Raw genomic sequence first — 19,556 nt, forward strand, 5'->3', positions numbered from 1 at the left:
ATGGAGAATGATTAGAGTTATGGAGTTGATTTATATGTTCCCTTAAGGGTGTTTATATAGTTAATAATTCAGGTGGTGTGTTTGATCTTAGAGGCGACATCTACAATCTTGGATCATCTAGCTGGTTAGTATGATGTTTTAATGCAGATCAGGTTTTACTTTAAAGCAGTGCAGGATTTTCCCAGCATGATGCTGAGGCTGGATCAGCAGCAGAGGCACCACCCCATGCACACAAACACACACACACATACACACACACACACACTGAACGCACACACACACATATACTGTAACGCACACACACAGCCCCCTCCTCCTGCTGCCACTGCAGTTCATTTCAAGGTGTTTTCAGTCTTTCACATTGAACCTGAACACTGCATCAGATCAGAGTCATTCCTCAGGTTCTGCAAAGTGATTGAGGTTATTATGGTTCTTCTGGTTCCTCTGGGTTTTAAAAGTTCTTTTAACTTGTTTTGGTTCTTTTGGATTATTCCAGTTTTGGACTGGAAATGAAAACATGGGCGGTAGAACACAGGAGTCGGAGCTGAGGACAGAAAGCTGCTGATCAGGTAAAAACACTCTTACAGTGAATGACATGATTCCAGGAGGGATACAAACCCTGCAGGCAGACAGAAAATACAAGTCTTATACTATCTCTTCTTAGAGTAGATACTTCTTGATATTCACTGGTATATCTCAGATTCAATCAGTGCATTCAACATCTGGCTGTTTAATACTTCTGTTTCAGTTTGGTTTGGTTTGGTTTAGGAATCACTTTACAGTGTTTGTATCAGTTTCTACAAGTTCTTACATATCAGTTCATTTATAAGTTTTGTTTTTACTATTTTGCATTTTGTACAATCAAAACTGTAGACATACTGCAACAGTTTCACACCTATAATTTCTTACTCTAAATACTACAATACCCAGAAGCCTCAGCTTGTTTTGCTTAATTGAGGTTCAGGTTCTGCTCTTTCTGTAATTTTAGACTTTAATCCTCATGTTCACTGCACTGCTGACAGTAGAATTAAGTTCATACCAAACACAAAAACAGCTTTCACCCTTTTCACCACTTTTAGAATATTGCAACTCAAATTTAACAAGTGTTTTAGCAAGATATAATATTCACACAGACAACATTTTCTCACATAATAATCCTGAATGTTTAGGAGTAAAGACAGAATTTGCCAGGTTGTAGTAGCAATTTTTATGGACACGGGGTAAATCATACATAGTGGTTCTGGGTTTTGACCCATTATGTCGACAGATTTATTTACAGTTATGTCAAATTAGTGATGTTGGAACACCATAGATACAATCCATTAGTAGATGGTGATGATCCCTATATTGCACAGAGATAATGTATATGTATAAGGTGATACTCAGCTCTCCACTTGGTGCTGCAGGGACTCTCAGACATCACATTTATTTATTTATTTCTTTGTTGAAACATTTTAACCCATAAAGACCCAAACCTCCACTGGCAACCTTTATTTGATTTACTGAATTTAAATATAACGAAACACATGATTTACAGTGAAAAATGCAAAGTATAGAAGATAATATATAATAAATGGTAATAAATTGCTTTACAAAGGTTCAATAGACAGAAAAATTTATTTGGGAACTGCCACAAAAGTAGCACTTGATCTTTATGGGTTAAATCCACATGGCCAGTACAGATTTGTTGGCATCTTTACATTCAGTGTGTATGCAGTCATGCAGCATAAAACATGTGCTTCACTTCTGCTCTGAAGTCACAGTGAGATATAGATGAGTGCACTGAGTATGTGACTGCATACTCATATATAATACAAATGAGGAAATATTCAAAGTAGAAACCCCAAAAGAATACTCAGGTACCCGTTCCCTTGCATTTTATATCAGAATATGAAGCGCAGTATAAAACAACAAAGACTCTACTACTGAGGCACATGTGGGAACAAATCTCAAACTTTAACAGAAGTATTTACCTTCAGGAGGTGAAACCAACAACATCACACCAGCAATGCATTGACTGACAGTATGTAATGTAAAACAGAGTGTGTGCGTGGTTTCCAGAAGGATCTGTCGCACTGTGACTCACGGAGGAAACTCAATCTGAACACACAGTCTCACACAGACGTACTATAAATACCTACACTCTGTAAACGGATCTCTGTTTGTGTGTTCGTTTCATAATCTATGGCTAAAACCGCTCACAATTCACAATGAAACTACAAGGATGAATATTGCATTATGTCGACTTAAAATATCCCACAATGCATTATTAATAAGTCATCCTCACAGTTTCCATGTAAAATGTGATCCTTCCTGTGGCATCTATTCTGAGTATGGGAAAATTGATACACACAGATAAAGATATAAGCATATAAATAGTTCCCCTATAGTCTGTTAACACAGGTGTTTGCTGATTTGTAAATGTCTGCTAATGTTACAAAAGGTACAACATGTATAAACAGATCCAATGATGCCATCTCCACAGCTCTGCAGATCGCCCACTTCCACCTGGAATGCATGAACATAATCAGCACATTCATCTTTGGTCATTTTATTGATCATTGTGTTGATTTCATTGATTGTTTTGCTCATTTTGTAATTTCTTTGGTTATTTCTATTTATTTTATTAATTTGGTTGATTTGAGAGATGTGGAAGTAAACCTGTTAATCTTCTTGAGCTTTTTTTTTCTTCAATTTTTTAATATGGATAAAGTGACATGTACACATCTAATGTAGAAACTGAAATGAAAACTGAATGATCAGATGGACAGAGGGCTTGGACTAACACCTGGAGGATGTGTTTCTCATCATGTCCCTTTCTGTACCTCGTTAGCTCGTCTCCATGGTAACACCTCAGGTCATCCATCAGGTGCTTTGTGCTTTAACCAGACCCTTATCTCAAACTGAGACAGGAAGTCTATTCCCAGTAAGAGCTGATGGATTGTTAGGTTGTAGATAAACGCAAAGGGATGAACAGACAGGTGGGTAGTGGACGTCCAATCAGAGCTGAGCTGGTGACACTACAGGTTCAACATGAGGCCAGAGACCTCCAACAGGGTCATGGTGGTAATCAGAGAGGTCCACAGAGTAAGGACAGAGGTGTCTAGAACGTATGATGGAAAAACAGGCTTAAAGCTCATTTATGCTCCATGTACGTAAGGAAACATACATGTGTTTCAAATGGTGTGAACATGCATTTATACTTCCTTGCGTCCATTATACTGGAATGAGTGTTTCAATCCACCAGAGGGCACTGCTCTGAATTAACGTACTGTCCCAAAACCAAGAACAAGAGTAGAGAAGAAGTACTATTTCTTCAAATTTCCTCCAGCTGTTTGATATAAGCTGCTTATCCCTGTGCCTGATTTACATTATGTCCTAAATATGTTTGTAGTTTATCATCAACTCATACAGTTACGTTTCAAAAAGTTCCACCAGTTCTGGAACCATTTTTTGGTTTCCAATACTGCTGAGACTGTGAAAATACATAAATATAAAAACTCCACACTTGAAAATCGCAGATGTGATGTCATCATAACTGTCTCCTTAATCTGTTCAGACTTGAATTGAGAAATTCAGAACTGATAAAATATACCAAGGCAGTGGCTGCTTTGGTGTTAGTGAAGTGTGTTGGTTATCACATAATGACACTTTTTGGCTTCTAAGATGATCATTGAAATTCACAAACATATATGTAGATGATGCCAATCAAGAAAGAACAAGACTTCAGCTCTCTATTGCGCAGGGAATTAGCCTGTTCATTTGTTGACATTAGCTAATGGTAAGATATAAACAATGTCATAATGACCCATGACCACAGTATTTCGGTGGAAAAACAGCACAACCACAGGTCAGCTCATGTGTACATGCCTAGCCTCTGTTGGACTGTGCAAACCTACACTCTTAACTAAAGAATAATTATGGATTAATGCTCATTAATGTGTTTTTTATGTGTTTTAATGTTGTCAGTTAGATGTGAAATGTGTTTGATGTGTTTGTGATGCGACAGGTGAGATTACCGACACATTTCCTGTTCCCTACAGGATGTCAGGTAACTGGTCAGTCCTGAGGCTGTCATCGCTGGCTCCACCCACACAATCAGTAGCCACACCCCTTCCCAACACCTCCCAGTATCCTCCACTGTTGGACTGGGATGCTCCCAGCTTCACCCGGGCCGCTCAGTTCCGTGTTGGCGCCACCTTTGTGCTTTTCCTCTTTGCTGCCTGCAGTAACCTGGCTCTATTGGTCAGTGTGTGGTGTGGGCGGGGCCGACGGCTGGCGTCCCACCTACGGCCACTGATGCTCAGCTTGGCGGCGGCTGACCTTATGGTGACGTTTGTGGCGATGCCTCTGGATGCAGTGTGGAACGTGACTGTACAGTGGTATGGAGGTGATGCACTGTGTAAGCTGCTGTGCTTTCTGAAGCTCTTCGCCATGCAGGCCTCCGCCTTCGTCCTGGTTGTCATCAGCCTTGACCGCCATCATGCCATCCTTCGGCCGCTCGATGCTCTGAGTGCACACCACAGGAACCGCCGAATGCTGTTGACAGCCTGGAGCCTGAGTCTGCTGCTGGCATCACCTCAGGTAAGACCAGGAGGGGGTGAGGCCTATGGCAGGGGGAGGAGTTATGGACATGAGGGGTGGAGCCTATCAGAGGGGGAGGGGTTAGACAGGGAGACAAGGGGAGGAGTTGGACAGACAGGTAACAGACCCACAGGAATGGACAGAAAAATTCAGTTCAAGTAGAATGAAGGTGTTCAGTTTGACTTACGGAGCCCCCTAAGGGACATGGGTAAAAAAAAAAAAAAAAAGACGAACTTTTGCAAGAACTCTTGTGAAATCTCGCAAAAGTTCATCTTTTTTTTTCCACCTATCATTTTTTCCCCCAATGTTCCTTAGGGTGTTCTGTATGATCTAATGTTGTCAAACCAGATTCTGAACAAAACAAGCAAATACTCAACAAAACAAGAAAAGCATTCCGAGAGCGCAGACCTCCGCCAAGATAGATCTGCCCCCCCCCCGATCACCAACAAAATTTAATCACTTCTTCCTTGTGCCAGTATTTCATGAAAATACTGGCATGATTCATGAAAATCCATCCATAACTTTTTAAGTTATCTTGCTAACAAACAAACACGCAAACACGCACGCATGCACGCACACTCACAAACACACAAAGCAAAGTTATCACAATACCTCCAGGCAGAGGTAATGACCATACCACAGATGGACCGAACATATCCACATCGGTTTTTCCAGACTCACTCAATGGTAGGATTTCAGACTGAAGTAACTCTTTCTTGCGTGAAGAAATAGTGAGAGTAAGATCAGTATATACATTGACATTCGGTATCAGATTAATTCATTCACATGAATAATTGTGGTGACAAGTTTTTTTTTTTACATGTGATTAATGAAACCATTATTATTTTAAGTAACTAACTGGTGAATTAATGAAGTTGATGTTTTGTTGCTAACACAAAGAGATCACAATGTAATATATATATATATATATATATATATATATATATATATATATATATATATATATATATATATATATATATACATATATATATATATATATATATATATATATATATATATATATACATACACTGTAATAATACCTTTATCTTCTCATGTGACATTAGTATTCATTATACCATCAGTCTATTGCTCCTTTATCTTCACATGCTATATTAATATTTAATTTATAATAAACAGGTGAAGGACACATTGCAGCTCTCACTTGCTTTGGGCAAAGGGGATATGACCATAGAACTGATCAATTGATGAGGCGTTCAGGGACAGATCCAGGCAAAAGTTCACTCAGAGCTGTGAGTGTTAAATCCCTGCAGGAATGTTCTGCCTCAGATTAATGCAGCACCCCCCCACTGTTAGCTCAGGCTAACTACCCCCTTTGGTTTCCATAAGGAATGCTAACAATGCTAATACACACCAGAGCTACTGTATTTGTCACTGTCTCTACCGGATCTGTACTGGGAACACTGTATTTCTGAGTGAAATATGGTGTATATGTTCTGTGTTGAACTAAGGTTCCAGATGAAAAAAAAATTCTCAAGAGCCACAGATCTTTATGGTTTTTGACCTAACTTAAACTTTTTGAAGTACAGTAACTGAAGTGGTTTTTAGCTCCTGAAACTGCATATACAGTGATGATGAAAAAATGAACCCCTTTCCTTGTCTCACTGGGCAGTTGTTCATTTTCCGGGCTGTCCAGGCCGAAGGAGTGGACTTCACACAGTGTGCAACTCATGGCAGCTTCAGCCACCGCTGGCAGGAAACACTTTACAACATGTTCCACTTCATCACACTGTATGTTGTGCCCCTACTGGTGATGAGCTGCTGCTACAGTCGCATCCTGCTGCATATCCACCGCCAGCATCTGAGCAACAAAGGTAAGAGCACCTGAAAATTAAAGAGCACCTAAAAAAACACAACAAAGTTAAAAAAAAAAAGAAAAAAAAAAAAAAAACACTACAAAGTAAGGAACACCTGGAAAATAATAGACAGAATACCTGCACCACACTTGTCTGTACAGTCAGGTTACGGTAGTTATTGAAAAGTTAAGGTCTATTCACGTAGGACTACTTTTATCTAGTGACCTCTGATACTCTGATGGGGTGTCATGCAAAACAAGACAAAATTCTGTGGAGGCACAAGTAGATCAGAGGACATGATATACTTACTCGCTCATTTTTACAAAGGCCTCTACACTGCTGCAGCTGAAAAAGAACATAAGGAGCAAAAATTGACATTAGTGTTATTATTTTTACAATTATTAGCTACTATACTACTGTGTTTTTACCTCCTGTGTCCTTTTTAGTCTGAAATGTTCATGTGAAAGAGGTAGCAAATATTCCAATGAAATATACACACATTTCCATGCAAGAAAAACATCTTGTTACAATGTATTTTACCTAAAGTATGAGCCAGGCAATGAATATCACTGAAGATAGTTGTTTGTTTTTTTTCTTTGTGTGTCCAAAATTTACGCAGAAGACAATGGCACTCAAGAGTGTCAATTAGTCTTATGATGTTGTATTGATCATAAAGTTTAATGCTATATTTTTCAGTTCCAGGTGCCAGTTATTAAATGTTTTGTGCCTTTGTAGATCCACTGTGATCTATATGTTGTAATGCACATGTGTAAATAAAAAACTGACGTATAATACAGGTAAAATTTCACTTATGTTTCCTAAAAGATATCTGGTTGTTCATGGATCTTCAGGATATTCACATTTTTAGGATAGTTTGTCAATGCAAACCTTTTCATTTAATTTTACTTTTTTTGCAATAAAACAAAGATAAATTTTTTGACTTGTCATTATTTATAAATTCTAATTCTATTTATTTTACTGGTCTGGCCCGCTGGCGATTAATTTGGGCTGTATGTGGCCCCTGACCTGAAATGAGAGTGACACCCCTGGTCTAATTGAAGCTCCTCCCCCTCTCAGCAGGTGAGTCCTGTCTGCGTCGCAGCGGCACCGACATCATCCCCAAGGCTCGGATGAAGACGCTGAAGATGACTGTGGTGATCGTGTTGTCCTTCGTGGTCTGCTGGACTCCGTACTACCTGTTGGGGATCTGGTACTGGTTCCAGCCGGATATGCTGCGTGTCACACCCGAGTACGTCCACCACGCCCTCTTCGTGTTTGGGAACTTGAACACGTGCTGTGACCCTGTCATCTATGGCCTCTACACACCCTCCTTCAGAGCTGACCTGGCCGCCTGCTGCCGCCGCAGGATGGATGCAGAGGCCTCATCACGATTTGCTGACCGACTGTCGGCTCGCCAGGGTCCTAACGGCAGGAACAATGAGTTAAATGATGCAGGTGTCAATCAGAACCAGGATGCTGGACCTGGAGATACAGAGAGATCAGGAGGTTCAGGAGTCAGACTGCACCCTAGTGGACAAATTCAACCAGTACAGCTTTAAATGTCCCAGTAGTGTAAAATAAATAATCAAATTGATCATCATACATGATTTTCTGGATACTGGTGTAAAAACAGACTTAGTGAAATTTCAGATTCTTTACATAAGTGAAAGTGACAATGACCAGACTCTGAAATGTTGCCAAAGAAAAAAAGTCCAAAGAAAGCCTGTGACGGACAAACAATACACTGAAAATAATGAGCATGAGCTTCATTCAAATGTGCAAAGCAGTTTTCAGTGTCAACAACAGAACTGGAAAGATTAAGACACTTTTTCTCCATGATCCAGTCTCCATTTCTTCACCATCTGTTTCATGTGGTCTCATCCCAGATAGCAAATATTTTGGCAGTATTATGGCATATATTTGGCATTTTTGGCTTTCTTTTGGTATTATGAAAACCTTTAGGCTCAACTATGGTATGATTAAGATTATCCATAATAGATATGGAGGCACCAGCAATATATGGCTGAGTTATGGCATATGTCTGGTTAACCAAAAGACTGGGCAAAGAACGGGATCAAGTATAGGGATGGTATGGCATGTTTATGGCAAGCCAAAAGATTAACTACAGAGCAGCAACATCTTATTCCATATATGGATGTGTTGTGGTTGCGTTTTGGCATATTTCTGTAAAGCCAAAACACTGCACAAAGAGTGTGAATTTCTACCCAGAAGAAAACCCACTTCATTTCAAAAGCATGATCAACACAAATTTTGGGTGAATTTTGGCCTCCTTTTGGCCTCTCTTTGGGTCAGTTTTGGCTACTTTTTGGCTGGATTATGGGGATTTGGGGCTTTTCTGGGATGATTATGGCTATATTTTGGAAGTCCACAATTACTTTTGGGTGAATTTTGACTTCCTTCTGGTTTGATTTTGACTTGCCTATTTTGGGCCATTTAGGGCCCATACATCCACCCAGAACTTTGCCAAAATGGCATGCCAGTTTTGGGCCAGATTTAAGCCATAATGATTTTGCTATCTGGGATCTTTTATGTTGTTTTCATCTTGTTGCATTTGTTGTGTATGATATTCACCAGTGGATTCACCAATGGATTATTGATGTTAACCTTTTCTGCCAGTTTTCTCTTTCTCTCTTATATTTTCCTCATGCTCTTTTTGTATTTTGGACAGGGGGATTTTCCTCATCGTTTTAATTGTGTAGATGAACTCCTTGACTCCTGTTGTTTGACTTTATCTTAATACATGGCAAATGGACTGCACTTACAAATTGTGCTTTTCCACACCTTCATGGTGCCCAAAGCCTCACATTCACCCCTTCACACACACACACACACACACACACACACACACACACACACACACACACACACACACACACACACACACACACACACATACACACACACACACACACACACACACACACACTCATACACCAATGGGCGGCTGCCACCATGCCAGGCACTGCCAAGAAGCTACTGGAAGCAATTTAGGGTGCAGTATCTTGCCCAAGGACATGTGGACAGTCGGAGCCAGGATTCAAACCCCCAACCCTTCGGTCATTGGTCAGTGGACACCCTACCAACTGGGTTAATATGACACTATTTAAAGAGTTTTGAAGCAGCACTTTCACTAAAGTCCCTGCTCTGTCAAGACATGGTTTGTGTGTATTGAAACAACAGAGAGATTTTAATTCAGTTAAGCAAAATATATATTAATATAAATAAAGTTCTGTCAAAAATACAAACCTGATTCGGATTAAAAGCTGCTGTAAACAGGAATAATGATCTGAACACTGTTACAGGAAATACAGTATGTTTTTACTACATGTTTAGATGAACAGCTTTCTAAATACTGTAACTTTTATCTGTGATTTCCATTCGATCTAATAATCCCTCAACACAACCTTTTCCTTATTTATAAGGTACTTGTCATTGAGATAACTGTGATTTTGTTGTCAATAACTTAGACAAATCTTTTTCTGTTAGATGTAGGGTTTGTCACATTTTCATATTCACCACAAATAAGGACTTTTCACTACTATCTCACAGTGGAACAAAAATTATTTTCTAATCTGTATTTGATATATGGAACTTCCAAAAACAATGCAACATATTACACTTGTGTTTCGGCGTAGGAGGTTTTGATGGGGACGATACCATTTATTGTCAATATTCACTTAAACAACACCTTTTAAGAATTTACCAGTAGGGTACTTACTGATATACACACATGGACAAAATTGTTGGTACCCCTCTGTTAATGACAGAAAAACCCACAATGGTCACAGAAATAACTTGAATCTGACAAAAGTAATTATAAATAAAAATTTTATGAAAATTAACCAAAAAAAATCAGACATTGCTTTTGAATTGTAGTTCAACAGAATTATTTTAAAAAAACAAACTCACGAAACAGGCCTGGACAAAAATGATGGTACCCCCTTAACAGAGGGGTACCAACAATTTTGTCCACGTGTGTATATGAATCATTGCATATCAACCAAGCTTGTGTTCATCACAGACCTTATTTCAGACACTGAATGAAACATATACATTAAAAACACCTCTGATTTTAACATGAGAAAGCAGGAATTTCTGCAGCACTGTGATGATAATAGGATCAGAGCTAAGAGCACCAATTCATTAATAAATCAGGGCTAATAGTAATTTTTTTTTTTTTTTTAACGAATTATCTAATGGAGATTAGGCTTCTAAACAGGAAAAATAATACTTCAATTAAAGAAATTACCTCCACCTAGATTTTTTTTTTTTTTTTGTCTTATTAGTTTGGTACTGATGCTGATTGTCTTTGTCATCTGAGCTGAGCTTCTGCTCACAACAAGGGCAGTTATCACCATCTAGTGGACAAACAGTACACAATGTGATGTGCAAGTTTATGTTTGTGGATTGACTGGTTTTGCTGTTATTTTTTTACTTTCGAGTTCTGGGTCAGTACTTTATTTATCACATACGTCTGTAAAAAAACTCACAGCACTGCGTTGTATCACTGTTCATTCTGTGCATATGTTTAATGCTGATGATGTTCATTGACTCCTACTGTTTGCAGGTTAAACAGTGTCTGTCTGAGGACATAGTTGATATTTACATGTTTCAGATACTCTGTGTATAAGTGAGGATTGAGATATTGAAGAAATTGATAAAAATGTTAGATAAGGTTGAAGTGATCCATAGAGACTCAGTAAATCATTGATTCAGTTGTTGATGAGCCATATCAGAACAACCACTCAACTAAATGTGTTTGACATCGCTCAACCCTGACGTCATTTATGAAGAATGAGATGGACACAATTTATTCAGACCATTTTATTGAACAGTTGTTGATAACTCACATCGCTGGCAGTGTTTTATTGCAAGTTAATGGTTTAGTGAGCATTTTGCACATTGTGTTTATTCTTTCCTGATGTATAAAGACTATAAGGTTTACTGCTGTGTAATTCTTACGTACTGATGATTCTTTTACTTGATTGAATATTTTTTAAATTACATTCTCTTTATTTGGACTCAATCTGGAATTAAATAGCCTCTCAGTGTTTCTGTATTTTGTTGTTTAAGCACTGCAGCCCTTTTCTTCTGGCTCATATACAACTAAGAACTTTCAGTTCAATTTAATTCAGTTCAATTCAGTTCAGTTCAGTTCAATTCAATGTGGTGGCAGCAGTAATAGACAATTATCTCAAGGTATTTTACTTACACTGAAATCACTTTATGTTTGAAATGTGTTATAATATTTAGCATAATGTTTGAAAGAGTGGTGCAGAGGATTGTGGGTGATTTGAGAATGTGTGTGTTAGATAGAAAGATCCTCAGTCCGATCCAGATCCTGATGCTAGAGTCCAGGATGTAAAATCACGAAGGATCTTCTCTTGACTGGTCATCTTACATCAGTGAGCAGAACCGAGACCTCAGCCTCACCAAAAGGGATGTCGTCTGTCTGTTGTCAGGGGGACCGGGGGGTGGAGCCTCAACCTTTTGAACCAATGAGTGTTCACTGAAAAATAAGAAGCATCAATCACAACCACCATTAAACCTCCTGTTTTGTAACAGTCTGGGTGATACGGTGGTCTCACCTGTCTGTGTGATGGTTCCCACTGTCTGACCACGGCTCACCTGGAGACATCCACAGGTAAAATCATCCAATGAGTTTAGAACACGTGGTTAACATTGTTTTTATGGTCAATTTTACAACACATGATGACCTTTTCCTGCACCACAATCTGCTGCTGCTGAATTCAAACTACTAAAACTTAGTATATCTATTTATATCTCTTTATATACTTCATACGACTTAAGTGAGATATTTAATCTATTTCTCAAAATTTTCAGTTAACTCCGCTTAATATTTCACTGCAAGGTTGAAAAGTTCTCTCTAAACTAAACATGTTTCAACAATGTTTCCTGTCAGGGGAAAGATTTAACAGAGAGATTTCCTGCAGATATGATCAGTTTTTCTCCCCTTTCACAAAAAAACAGTGTCGGTCATGTCAATTGTGATCCAGGTGCAGAGACTCACTGTGATGCAGCTGGTCGGACTGGTAGGACTGGTCCAGACTGGAACATAGAGACATGGTTCAGGTGTTGGAGTGGTATTGTCTCCTTTCCCTATCAGTCAGTGTCATCACCTGTGTGTTACCTGTGCAGTCCAGTTGTCATGTTCATATATTCAGGACTTTCTGTAGCTGTCTGGTTGACTGTTCTGTACCCAGAATGCACTGCTCCTTCAGTTCCTGTTTCACACAGTGTGATGATTCACCATCAGTAAATACAGCCACACGTTCCCTCTGTCTTCATCTCAGGTGTTAAGATTAATCTAAACTTGGACTTCTACACCCTGCTGCAGTCTCTCAGAAACCGATGAGGAGCACCTAAACTAAGGCTAGATGCTGGGATACGTTAAAGTACTGACTACCCAGCTAATGTCCTCAATTTGGGTGCAAAGACATTTTCCAAATCCCACAAACATGTACTAAAAGTGCTTTATAGGTGTAATGCTATTTGATGAGCCGCTGTTTTTTTCCACCATGAGTGAATACATTATTCACCGTGCAGCACAGTGAATATTACATTTGCAGAGAAACATTACATATCTGTGCTTTTCAACTTTAAATTAAAGCACATGCCATAGTTTAGGCTATAGATGAGGTTGTTTATTTTGCTTGTCTATTGTTAAACTCACATCTGATCCGAAGAGCTCTTAAGTCCAAGATGACCCAAATATTGTTACAGAAAATTGTGTTTTCCCTTCTGTGATATAATCCTGTATTATGACTGATGCTATATACAGGGTTCCTACAGGTTGCTACAAGTTATTCAAGACTTTTTAAGTCCTTTTTAAGACTACTACTACAGAATTTAATGCCTATTTCACAGATATACTGGCAAAAATTCGTGACTCCTAGAATTTGGGAAAAATTTCTTTATCTACTCCAGCGCCTTGATTTTCATTGTTCTGAGTGATTTCTCCCAGGGGGCTGCAAGCTTAGCGATAACCGGTTCCTAATTCCAATATAAATTGTCAAGTTGGTAACTTAAGACCTACCATATCAAATGTAATACCTTTTAAAGACTTTTTCAAGGTATTAAATGCAGATTTGTAAATTCAAGACTTTTAAGACTTTTTAAGACCCCGCGGGAACCCTGTACATAAATAAAATAGAGTTAAACTGACATGAATTACAGAACTTTGGAGGCTAATAGCTGAAATATCATTAACATTATTCACCAAACCGCAAGCAAAGACTTACGTGAACTTGGACAAACTATTATGATTAGGCCATAACTATAAACAGTTAATGTAAAAGTAGCAGAAAGAACAACAGTGACAGAGTGATGAAACTGGATCAACTAGAACAGTCCCACCAGGCCATATCACACACATCAGACCAGAGGTTTGTGCATTTTTAATGATATGAATTCTTGCTTCTACCTTGAACAGCAGAGACTCACCTGGCCCCTCCCCCTTCTGTTCAGCTGGTTGCTGGTTGGATGTTCTGCTTGGACTCTGTGTGATGTCATGCCTCCTGTGTGGACAGTCCAGTATTGGTAATGTATTGATTTTGGGTCTTTGTTTCCCAGTCCCCATGAGATGGACGGACACATATAAAAATGAGAAACTGATGAACTGAACTTTTACGGATCATTTAAAATCCCTGTTCATGTTCCTTGCATCCATCTATTTACCAAACACTTGGTCTAGAAAAGGAAATTTGGTCTCTGCCATCTACCCATCCTAATACAGACACAGAATATAGCATTAGCATTAGCAATTAACATTAGCACATAGCACACACTAGGAGCAGTAAGCTGGAATTGAAGATACTCCAGGAATGCTGTGTGTCTATAAATCTGGGCAAACTACAGGGTGGGGAAGCAAAATTTACAATGAACATTTAGTTGTTTTTTTCTCAGCAGGCACTACGTCAATTGTTTTGAAACCAAACATATATTGATGTCATAATCATACCTAACACTATTATCCATACCTTTTCAGAAACTTTTGCCCATATGAGTAATCAGGAAAGCAAACGTCAAAGAGTGTGTGATTTGCTGAATGCACTCGTCACACCAAAGGAGATTTCAAAAATAGTTGGAGTGTCCATAAAGACTGTTTATAATGGAAAGAAGAGAATGACTATGAGCAAAACTATTACGAGAAAGTCTGGAAGATACTATTAAAGAAGAATGGGAGAAGTTGTCACCCAAATATTTGAGGAACATTTGCACAAGTTTCAGGAAGCATGTGAAGGCAGTTATTGAGAAAGAAGGAGGACACATAGAATAAAAACATTTTCTATTATGTAAAGTTTCTTGTGGCAAATAAATTCTCATGACTTTCAATAAACTAATTGGTCATACACTGTCTTTCAATCCCTGCCTCAAAATATTGTAAATTTTGCTTCCCCACCCTGTATATAGATATATTTTTTTATATATAATTTTAGAAAGATCAACTGGATGGTCTGACAGATACGAACGCAGATGAACCTGAACCCAACAGGGACCTGAACACTCAAGGACTGGGTGGTCTGAGAATGCAGATATGAACTGAGTCTCAAGTGGGACATACGTGTTTGATGATGTCTGTGATTGGCTGTTACCTGACAGGTGGGCTGAGTGGGTATGGTCTGGTAGGGTGAGGTCTGGGTGGGTGTCGCCTCTGCATGATAGAAAATCAGATTTAGATTGTGTTCCATTCATTAGAACGCTGTTATTGATCAGTGTTTAATGAGCACATGGGGTTGTGTGATCAGACCCGAGGACTGACAGATAAACTCTGCTGAAGCACCGACGTCAGACGCTCCACCAGATGATCCCCGACATCAGCAGAATCATCCTGAAAAACAGCAATGACAACAAGAAAAGCATCAATCAAGACGGTGCTGTGTGAGTGGCAGCACTTACAGCAGCTCTGACCTCTTACACTTTCTTCACTACCTGCAATATTAGAGATTTTGTCTTTGTAATTTTTATTATTATGTTGTGTTTTCTCATTTCAGTTAATTTTTCTTTACTTGTTTCTTTCTTATATGTCTGTTTTTATACTTGCTGTGACAGTGAACTTTATCTACTGTGGGACCAATAAACTTTATCTTATCTTATCTTATCTTATTTTATTTTATAGTATCTCATCTCATCTCATCTTATCTTATCTCATCTTATTTTATCTCATCTTATTTTATCTTATCTTATTTTAACTTACCTTGTTTTATCTTATCAATAATGTCAAGAAAAAAGAGACAATCAAGAACAGACCACAAAACACTCTCCAACACAACAAAGACAATAATAATATGAGGAGAACAAAGACAAAATAACATCACAAACAATAACATTACCAACAACAATGAGACCAATACAGCAAAACAACATAACATCATGATCCACAACAAAGATGAAAACACCATCAAAAACAAAGACAAAGCAAACACAAAGACACAACAAAATAAAAAATTGCTAATCTTCTGTTTCATTATCGCCAGAGATCAGACTTTATAAATGCAAGAGTGTTTATTTAATAAGAAATAATGTGAATCTTTTTTTTCTAAGCTAGTAAATTCAACCTAACGTGATTTGATTAAATCTACAACACATTTTAGGTGGCTGAATGCGAGGAGCGTCTACAATTTATGACCGTTATGATTACAAGAACCAGATGTTTCCGTGTCTTATTGTTTCTCCACTGCCCTGCCCCTTTAGGACACTAGGGACATATCTCATCACTTGCATTCCAACAGAACTGAATGTCATTTCCAGATTTCAGGAGATTCTTTTGTTCCAAAGTCACACACAACACCCATTTTCCCCAGCACGCATCTATGGACCTAATGAAATAAAATAAATCTGATCTAAATGAGGTAACAATGAGCAGGAAAATAAAGTAAATGCTAAGTATGATAAAATATGTTTAGTAACCTGTAAGAAAAACAATATTTGTGCATTATTACTGTATTTAGACTTTATTCATGTACTTGCATTAATCCACATGATGGTCATAATCCTTTTGACTCCCTTAGGAGACAGGAAATAAACTGTTTCAAATCACTGGTGAAGTGAATGCTGCACCATCTTTGTATGTAGAGGATCAGTGTGAACACAGTTCTACACATTGAGAGGTATGGTCTGACCTGACCTTTGACCTCCCCATGTGTCTCACCTGACAGTGAGACAGAGAGGTCAGAGCCTGTTTGTAGAGCTGAATGGCTTTCTGCTGTTTCCTCTGCTTCAGGTAACATTCAGCCAATGACTCACACACCTGGACCTGAGCCCGGTGGTCCGCTGCTCACACGGGTAAAGAGGTAAACACACAGGTAAACACATAAACAGACAGGTAAACACACAGGTAAACGCACAGTAAACAAATAGACAGATCAACATACAAGTAAACAAACAGAAAGGTGAGGACGAAATTCTTTTTGTTGTCAGTATATTTGCTTGACTTTTATTGATCAGTCCCTTACTGATCAATAAAACACACTGTAATGAACAAGTACTGTTCATTGTACTGACGTTACCGGTGTCTTTGAAAGCCTGCAGGGCGTGGATGAAGCTCTCTGCTGCCTCTTCTTCCTCACCCAGCTGACTGCAGGCAAATGCCAGGTTACTGAAACACCGTGCCTGGTCGCCACGGAAACCCAGAGAACCTACACAAATTCACATAGATACAGTTGAGTAACACATAGTAACATAACACACATATAACCACTGATGTCAGATCTATGTGATTGATATGATCAGTGTATTTGATGATCTCTGTGATTAATGTGCGATCTGTATGACTGATATCAGATGAAAATGATTAGTTTCTGATGTAAATGATCATCTGATTAGTGTTACTGATCATCTTACCATACAGTCCAACTGCCAGTCTGTGGTAGTCCAGCGCCTGTCTGAATTGGCCTTCTGAGTTTAGAGCAGCTCCCAGGTTGTGTAGGACTTTGGCCAGCAGGGGGGGCTGCTGAGAGGCTGGGCCTACAGCCTTCTGAAAACACTCCACCGCCTCCTCAAAACACCTGAGACGGCAGTAAGACACACCCACGGAAAGGTATATCTCACCTGGGGAGATATATCAGGTCAGTAATCAATCGATGAATCCGATTACATGTACTTAATAAAGTTGATTACCCAGAGTCCTTGGGTCTGGGATGCTGTCTGTCATACTCAAACACTCTGACAACACGCTGATGATGTCACTTTGGCTGAACTCATCTGATTTGACCATGTGACTTCCTGCCTCTTTGAGGGCAGTGGCTGAAGAATCCAACATGCCCGCCACTCTGTAACTCTCTGCACCCCTCAAGAAACCCTGAGCCGCCAGAGTCCAGTCCTGAAAAAAAACACAGAAACACACCTGTAGAAGCTTGAACAGCATCACTATACAGAGTTTCAAATCAGAATGAGTCTGGAAATCAACATGCCAAAAGTGGTTAGATTAACATGAGCATAACAAACAAAACAAAACCCTGAAAGTATTAAATAAAACCCTCATAAAAACATGAGTAAAAATAAATGTAACAAAATTCTTGCATGTTCTTATTTCTCAAGGTTTAAAGTGCAGTTGTTTGTTCCCAGAGAAAATAAATTGATTTGTTTTTAATTTCTGGTTCTGGTTCTGATCTGGTTCTCATTTCATTCATTCAATTGTTTGTTCATTCATTTACATTTACAGAATACATGCAAATTCAAAATTCCAAAATCATTCATCTATACTCGAAAAGGAGTGGGAAGAAGAAAAACGTATTTAATCCCACCCCCATTCTCATCATCAAATAACTTAACATAATAACATTTTAAATACTCACTCCAGTCCTTTGACTTCAAGCCAGAACAATGAACAAAATAGGCCTATACCAAATTAGAATGAACTCATTTGACAGTATTTACATTGTATAACAAAAATGTGTGTGAAAAATAGAAACAAAGTACATTCCTGGTGGTATTACCACAGGTAACAGTTAACAGTCAACTTATATTAATTACATACCAACAATGGTAAAAACAAAAAACTACAATAAAAAAGTTCTGACCTGGTTCAGGGCGTGGCAGCGGCTCATCTCCATGCAGGCGTCGCCCTCATTGCCTCCATCTCCTTGTGACCTGTACAGCTGTGCAGCCTGCAGGAAGTAGGTGGCAGCCTCTTGGGTCTGCCCCAGTGCATTGTGGGCCAGGGCCAGGTTGAACTGCAGGTCTGGGAGGCGGTCCGCTTTTGGTCCAGGTTGAGCTCGCCGCAAGAAGTTGAGCCCCCTGTGAGGTTTTCCAGCCTCCACGTAGGCTGCCCCCAGGTTAAAGGAACAGGCCGACAGGACCCTAGAGTCCTGTAACTGAGGGGCAGCAAGGTACAGAGGTGTACCCCAAGGTTCAGCACTAGGTCCACTTTAATTCTTGAAATGTAATAATGTTATTTGTTTATTTTGATCTTATTTTTATGTTTGATTAGTAGCCAATGAAACTGAAACATTTGCAAATAACAAGGGATAGGTCCAAAAATGTTTAATGATTTTAAAAAAATAAAACAAAAAGAGTTGTTATTAAGAGGGATGTTAAATGTCAAAGCCTGGTTTATTTTTGATCCTAAGTGAAAGCTGAAGAACCCAGATTGTTATTTGTGGTTTGACATGACAAGCAAACTTTTCAAAAAATCCTGAGACAGATCATCCAAAACAATCTGAAGAAAAAATTTAAATATAGAGCAACATGAGGTAAAACAGCATTTCATAAGTTTTGTTTTAACTGACAATGTAAAATAGTGACGTTACCTAACAGATTAAAAATGTTTATGCTTTTGTTTACATTCTGATAATTATCATTACCACTTCATTGCCCTGCTCTAGTTTTGACCCTATAGACTCACCCGCTCTGCGGCCTTCAATGCATCCTTAAAGCAGCTCAAAGCTGCATCCATCTGTCCGTTCTGTAGTGCATCATGACCATGGGTTGTCAACTCCTCAATGTCCACTGCTTGAACCTCAGGTGGTACCTCAGCCTTTCTCCTCTTCCTCCTCCTTCTCACCTTCACCTCCTCTTCCTCAGATGCCATGTTCTCCTGGACCACAGGGGGCAACTTGAATGAAAATATCAGCAGCACAGTGGTAAAAAACACAGTAATAATTTAAGGAT

General features: G+C 38.9%; 2 protein-coding genes and 1 long non-coding RNA gene across 3 annotated transcripts; 1 reads left to right on the forward strand and 2 right to left on the reverse strand.

Moving 5' to 3' along the window:
* The first annotated feature begins 378 nt into the window (after window positions 1-378).
* Window positions 379-8,266, forward strand: LOC115435693 (gonadotropin-releasing hormone II receptor-like). The gene is made up of 4 exons (XM_030158279.1): window positions 379-569; window positions 4,044-4,584; window positions 6,221-6,422; window positions 7,482-8,266. Exons 2-4 carry the CDS (start codon window positions 4,045-4,047, stop codon window positions 7,961-7,963), a joined length of 1,224 nt encoding a protein of 407 aa, XP_030014139.1. The 5' UTR covers window positions 379-569; window position 4,044; the 3' UTR covers window positions 7,964-8,266.
* Window positions 8,267-11,846: 3,580 nt separating this feature from the next.
* Window positions 11,847-12,539, reverse strand: LOC115435230 (uncharacterized). Its single transcript, XR_003937675.1, has 3 exons — window positions 12,457-12,539; window positions 12,014-12,053; window positions 11,847-11,934 (listed from the first exon to the last, which is right to left on the reverse strand). It is a non-coding gene; the product is annotated as an uncharacterized LOC115435230 (long non-coding RNA).
* An 825-nt stretch (window positions 12,540-13,364) lies between these two features.
* On the reverse strand, window positions 13,365-19,476 carry ttc24 (tetratricopeptide repeat domain 24). The gene is made up of 10 exons (XM_030158386.1): window positions 19,291-19,476; window positions 18,467-18,760; window positions 17,565-17,766; window positions 17,289-17,495; window positions 16,955-17,083; window positions 16,597-16,718; window positions 15,196-15,276; window positions 15,041-15,099; window positions 13,870-13,963; window positions 13,365-13,439 (listed from the first exon to the last, which is right to left on the reverse strand). The coding sequence occupies exons 1-10, from the start codon at window positions 19,474-19,476 to the stop codon at window positions 13,365-13,367; spliced, it is 1,449 nt and encodes a 482-aa protein (XP_030014246.1).
* Window positions 19,477-19,556: the final 80 nt, after the last annotated feature.

Source organism: Sphaeramia orbicularis, chromosome 16 (assembly GCF_902148855.1).
Source record: "Sphaeramia orbicularis chromosome 16, fSphaOr1.1, whole genome shotgun sequence".
NCBI classification, from domain to species: domain Eukaryota; kingdom Metazoa; phylum Chordata; class Actinopteri; order Kurtiformes; family Apogonidae; genus Sphaeramia; species Sphaeramia orbicularis.

What these genes read in the sequence shown, in the direction of transcription:
- LOC115435693 (XM_030158279.1), top strand. Translation starts at nt 4,045, where the DNA reads ATGTCAGGTAACTGGTCAGTCCTGAGGCTGTCATCGCTGGCTCCACCC. An exon ending in TGCTGCTGGCATCACCTCAG is followed by an intron (nt 4,585 to 6,220) that starts GTAAGACCAGGA and finishes CTCACTGGGCAG; the next exon opens with TTGTTCATTTTCCGGGCTGT. An exon ending in CCAGCATCTGAGCAACAAAG is followed by an intron (nt 6,423 to 7,481) that starts GTAAGAGCACCT and finishes TCCCCCTCTCAG; the next exon opens with CAGGTGAGTCCTGTCTGCGT.
- ttc24 (XM_030158386.1), bottom strand. Translation starts at nt 19,476, where the DNA reads ATGGCATCTGAGGAAGAGGAGGTGAAGGTGAGAAGGAGGAGGAAGAGG. An exon ending in GCTGCCACGCCCTGAACCAG is followed by an intron (nt 17,767 to 18,466) that starts GTCAGAACTTTT and finishes GTTTTTTTTCAG; the next exon opens with GACTGGACTCTGGCGGCTCA. An exon ending in ACTGGCAGTTGGACTGTATG is followed by an intron (nt 17,084 to 17,288) that starts GTAAGATGATCA and finishes GAATTTGTGTAG; the next exon opens with GTTCTCTGGGTTTCCGTGGC.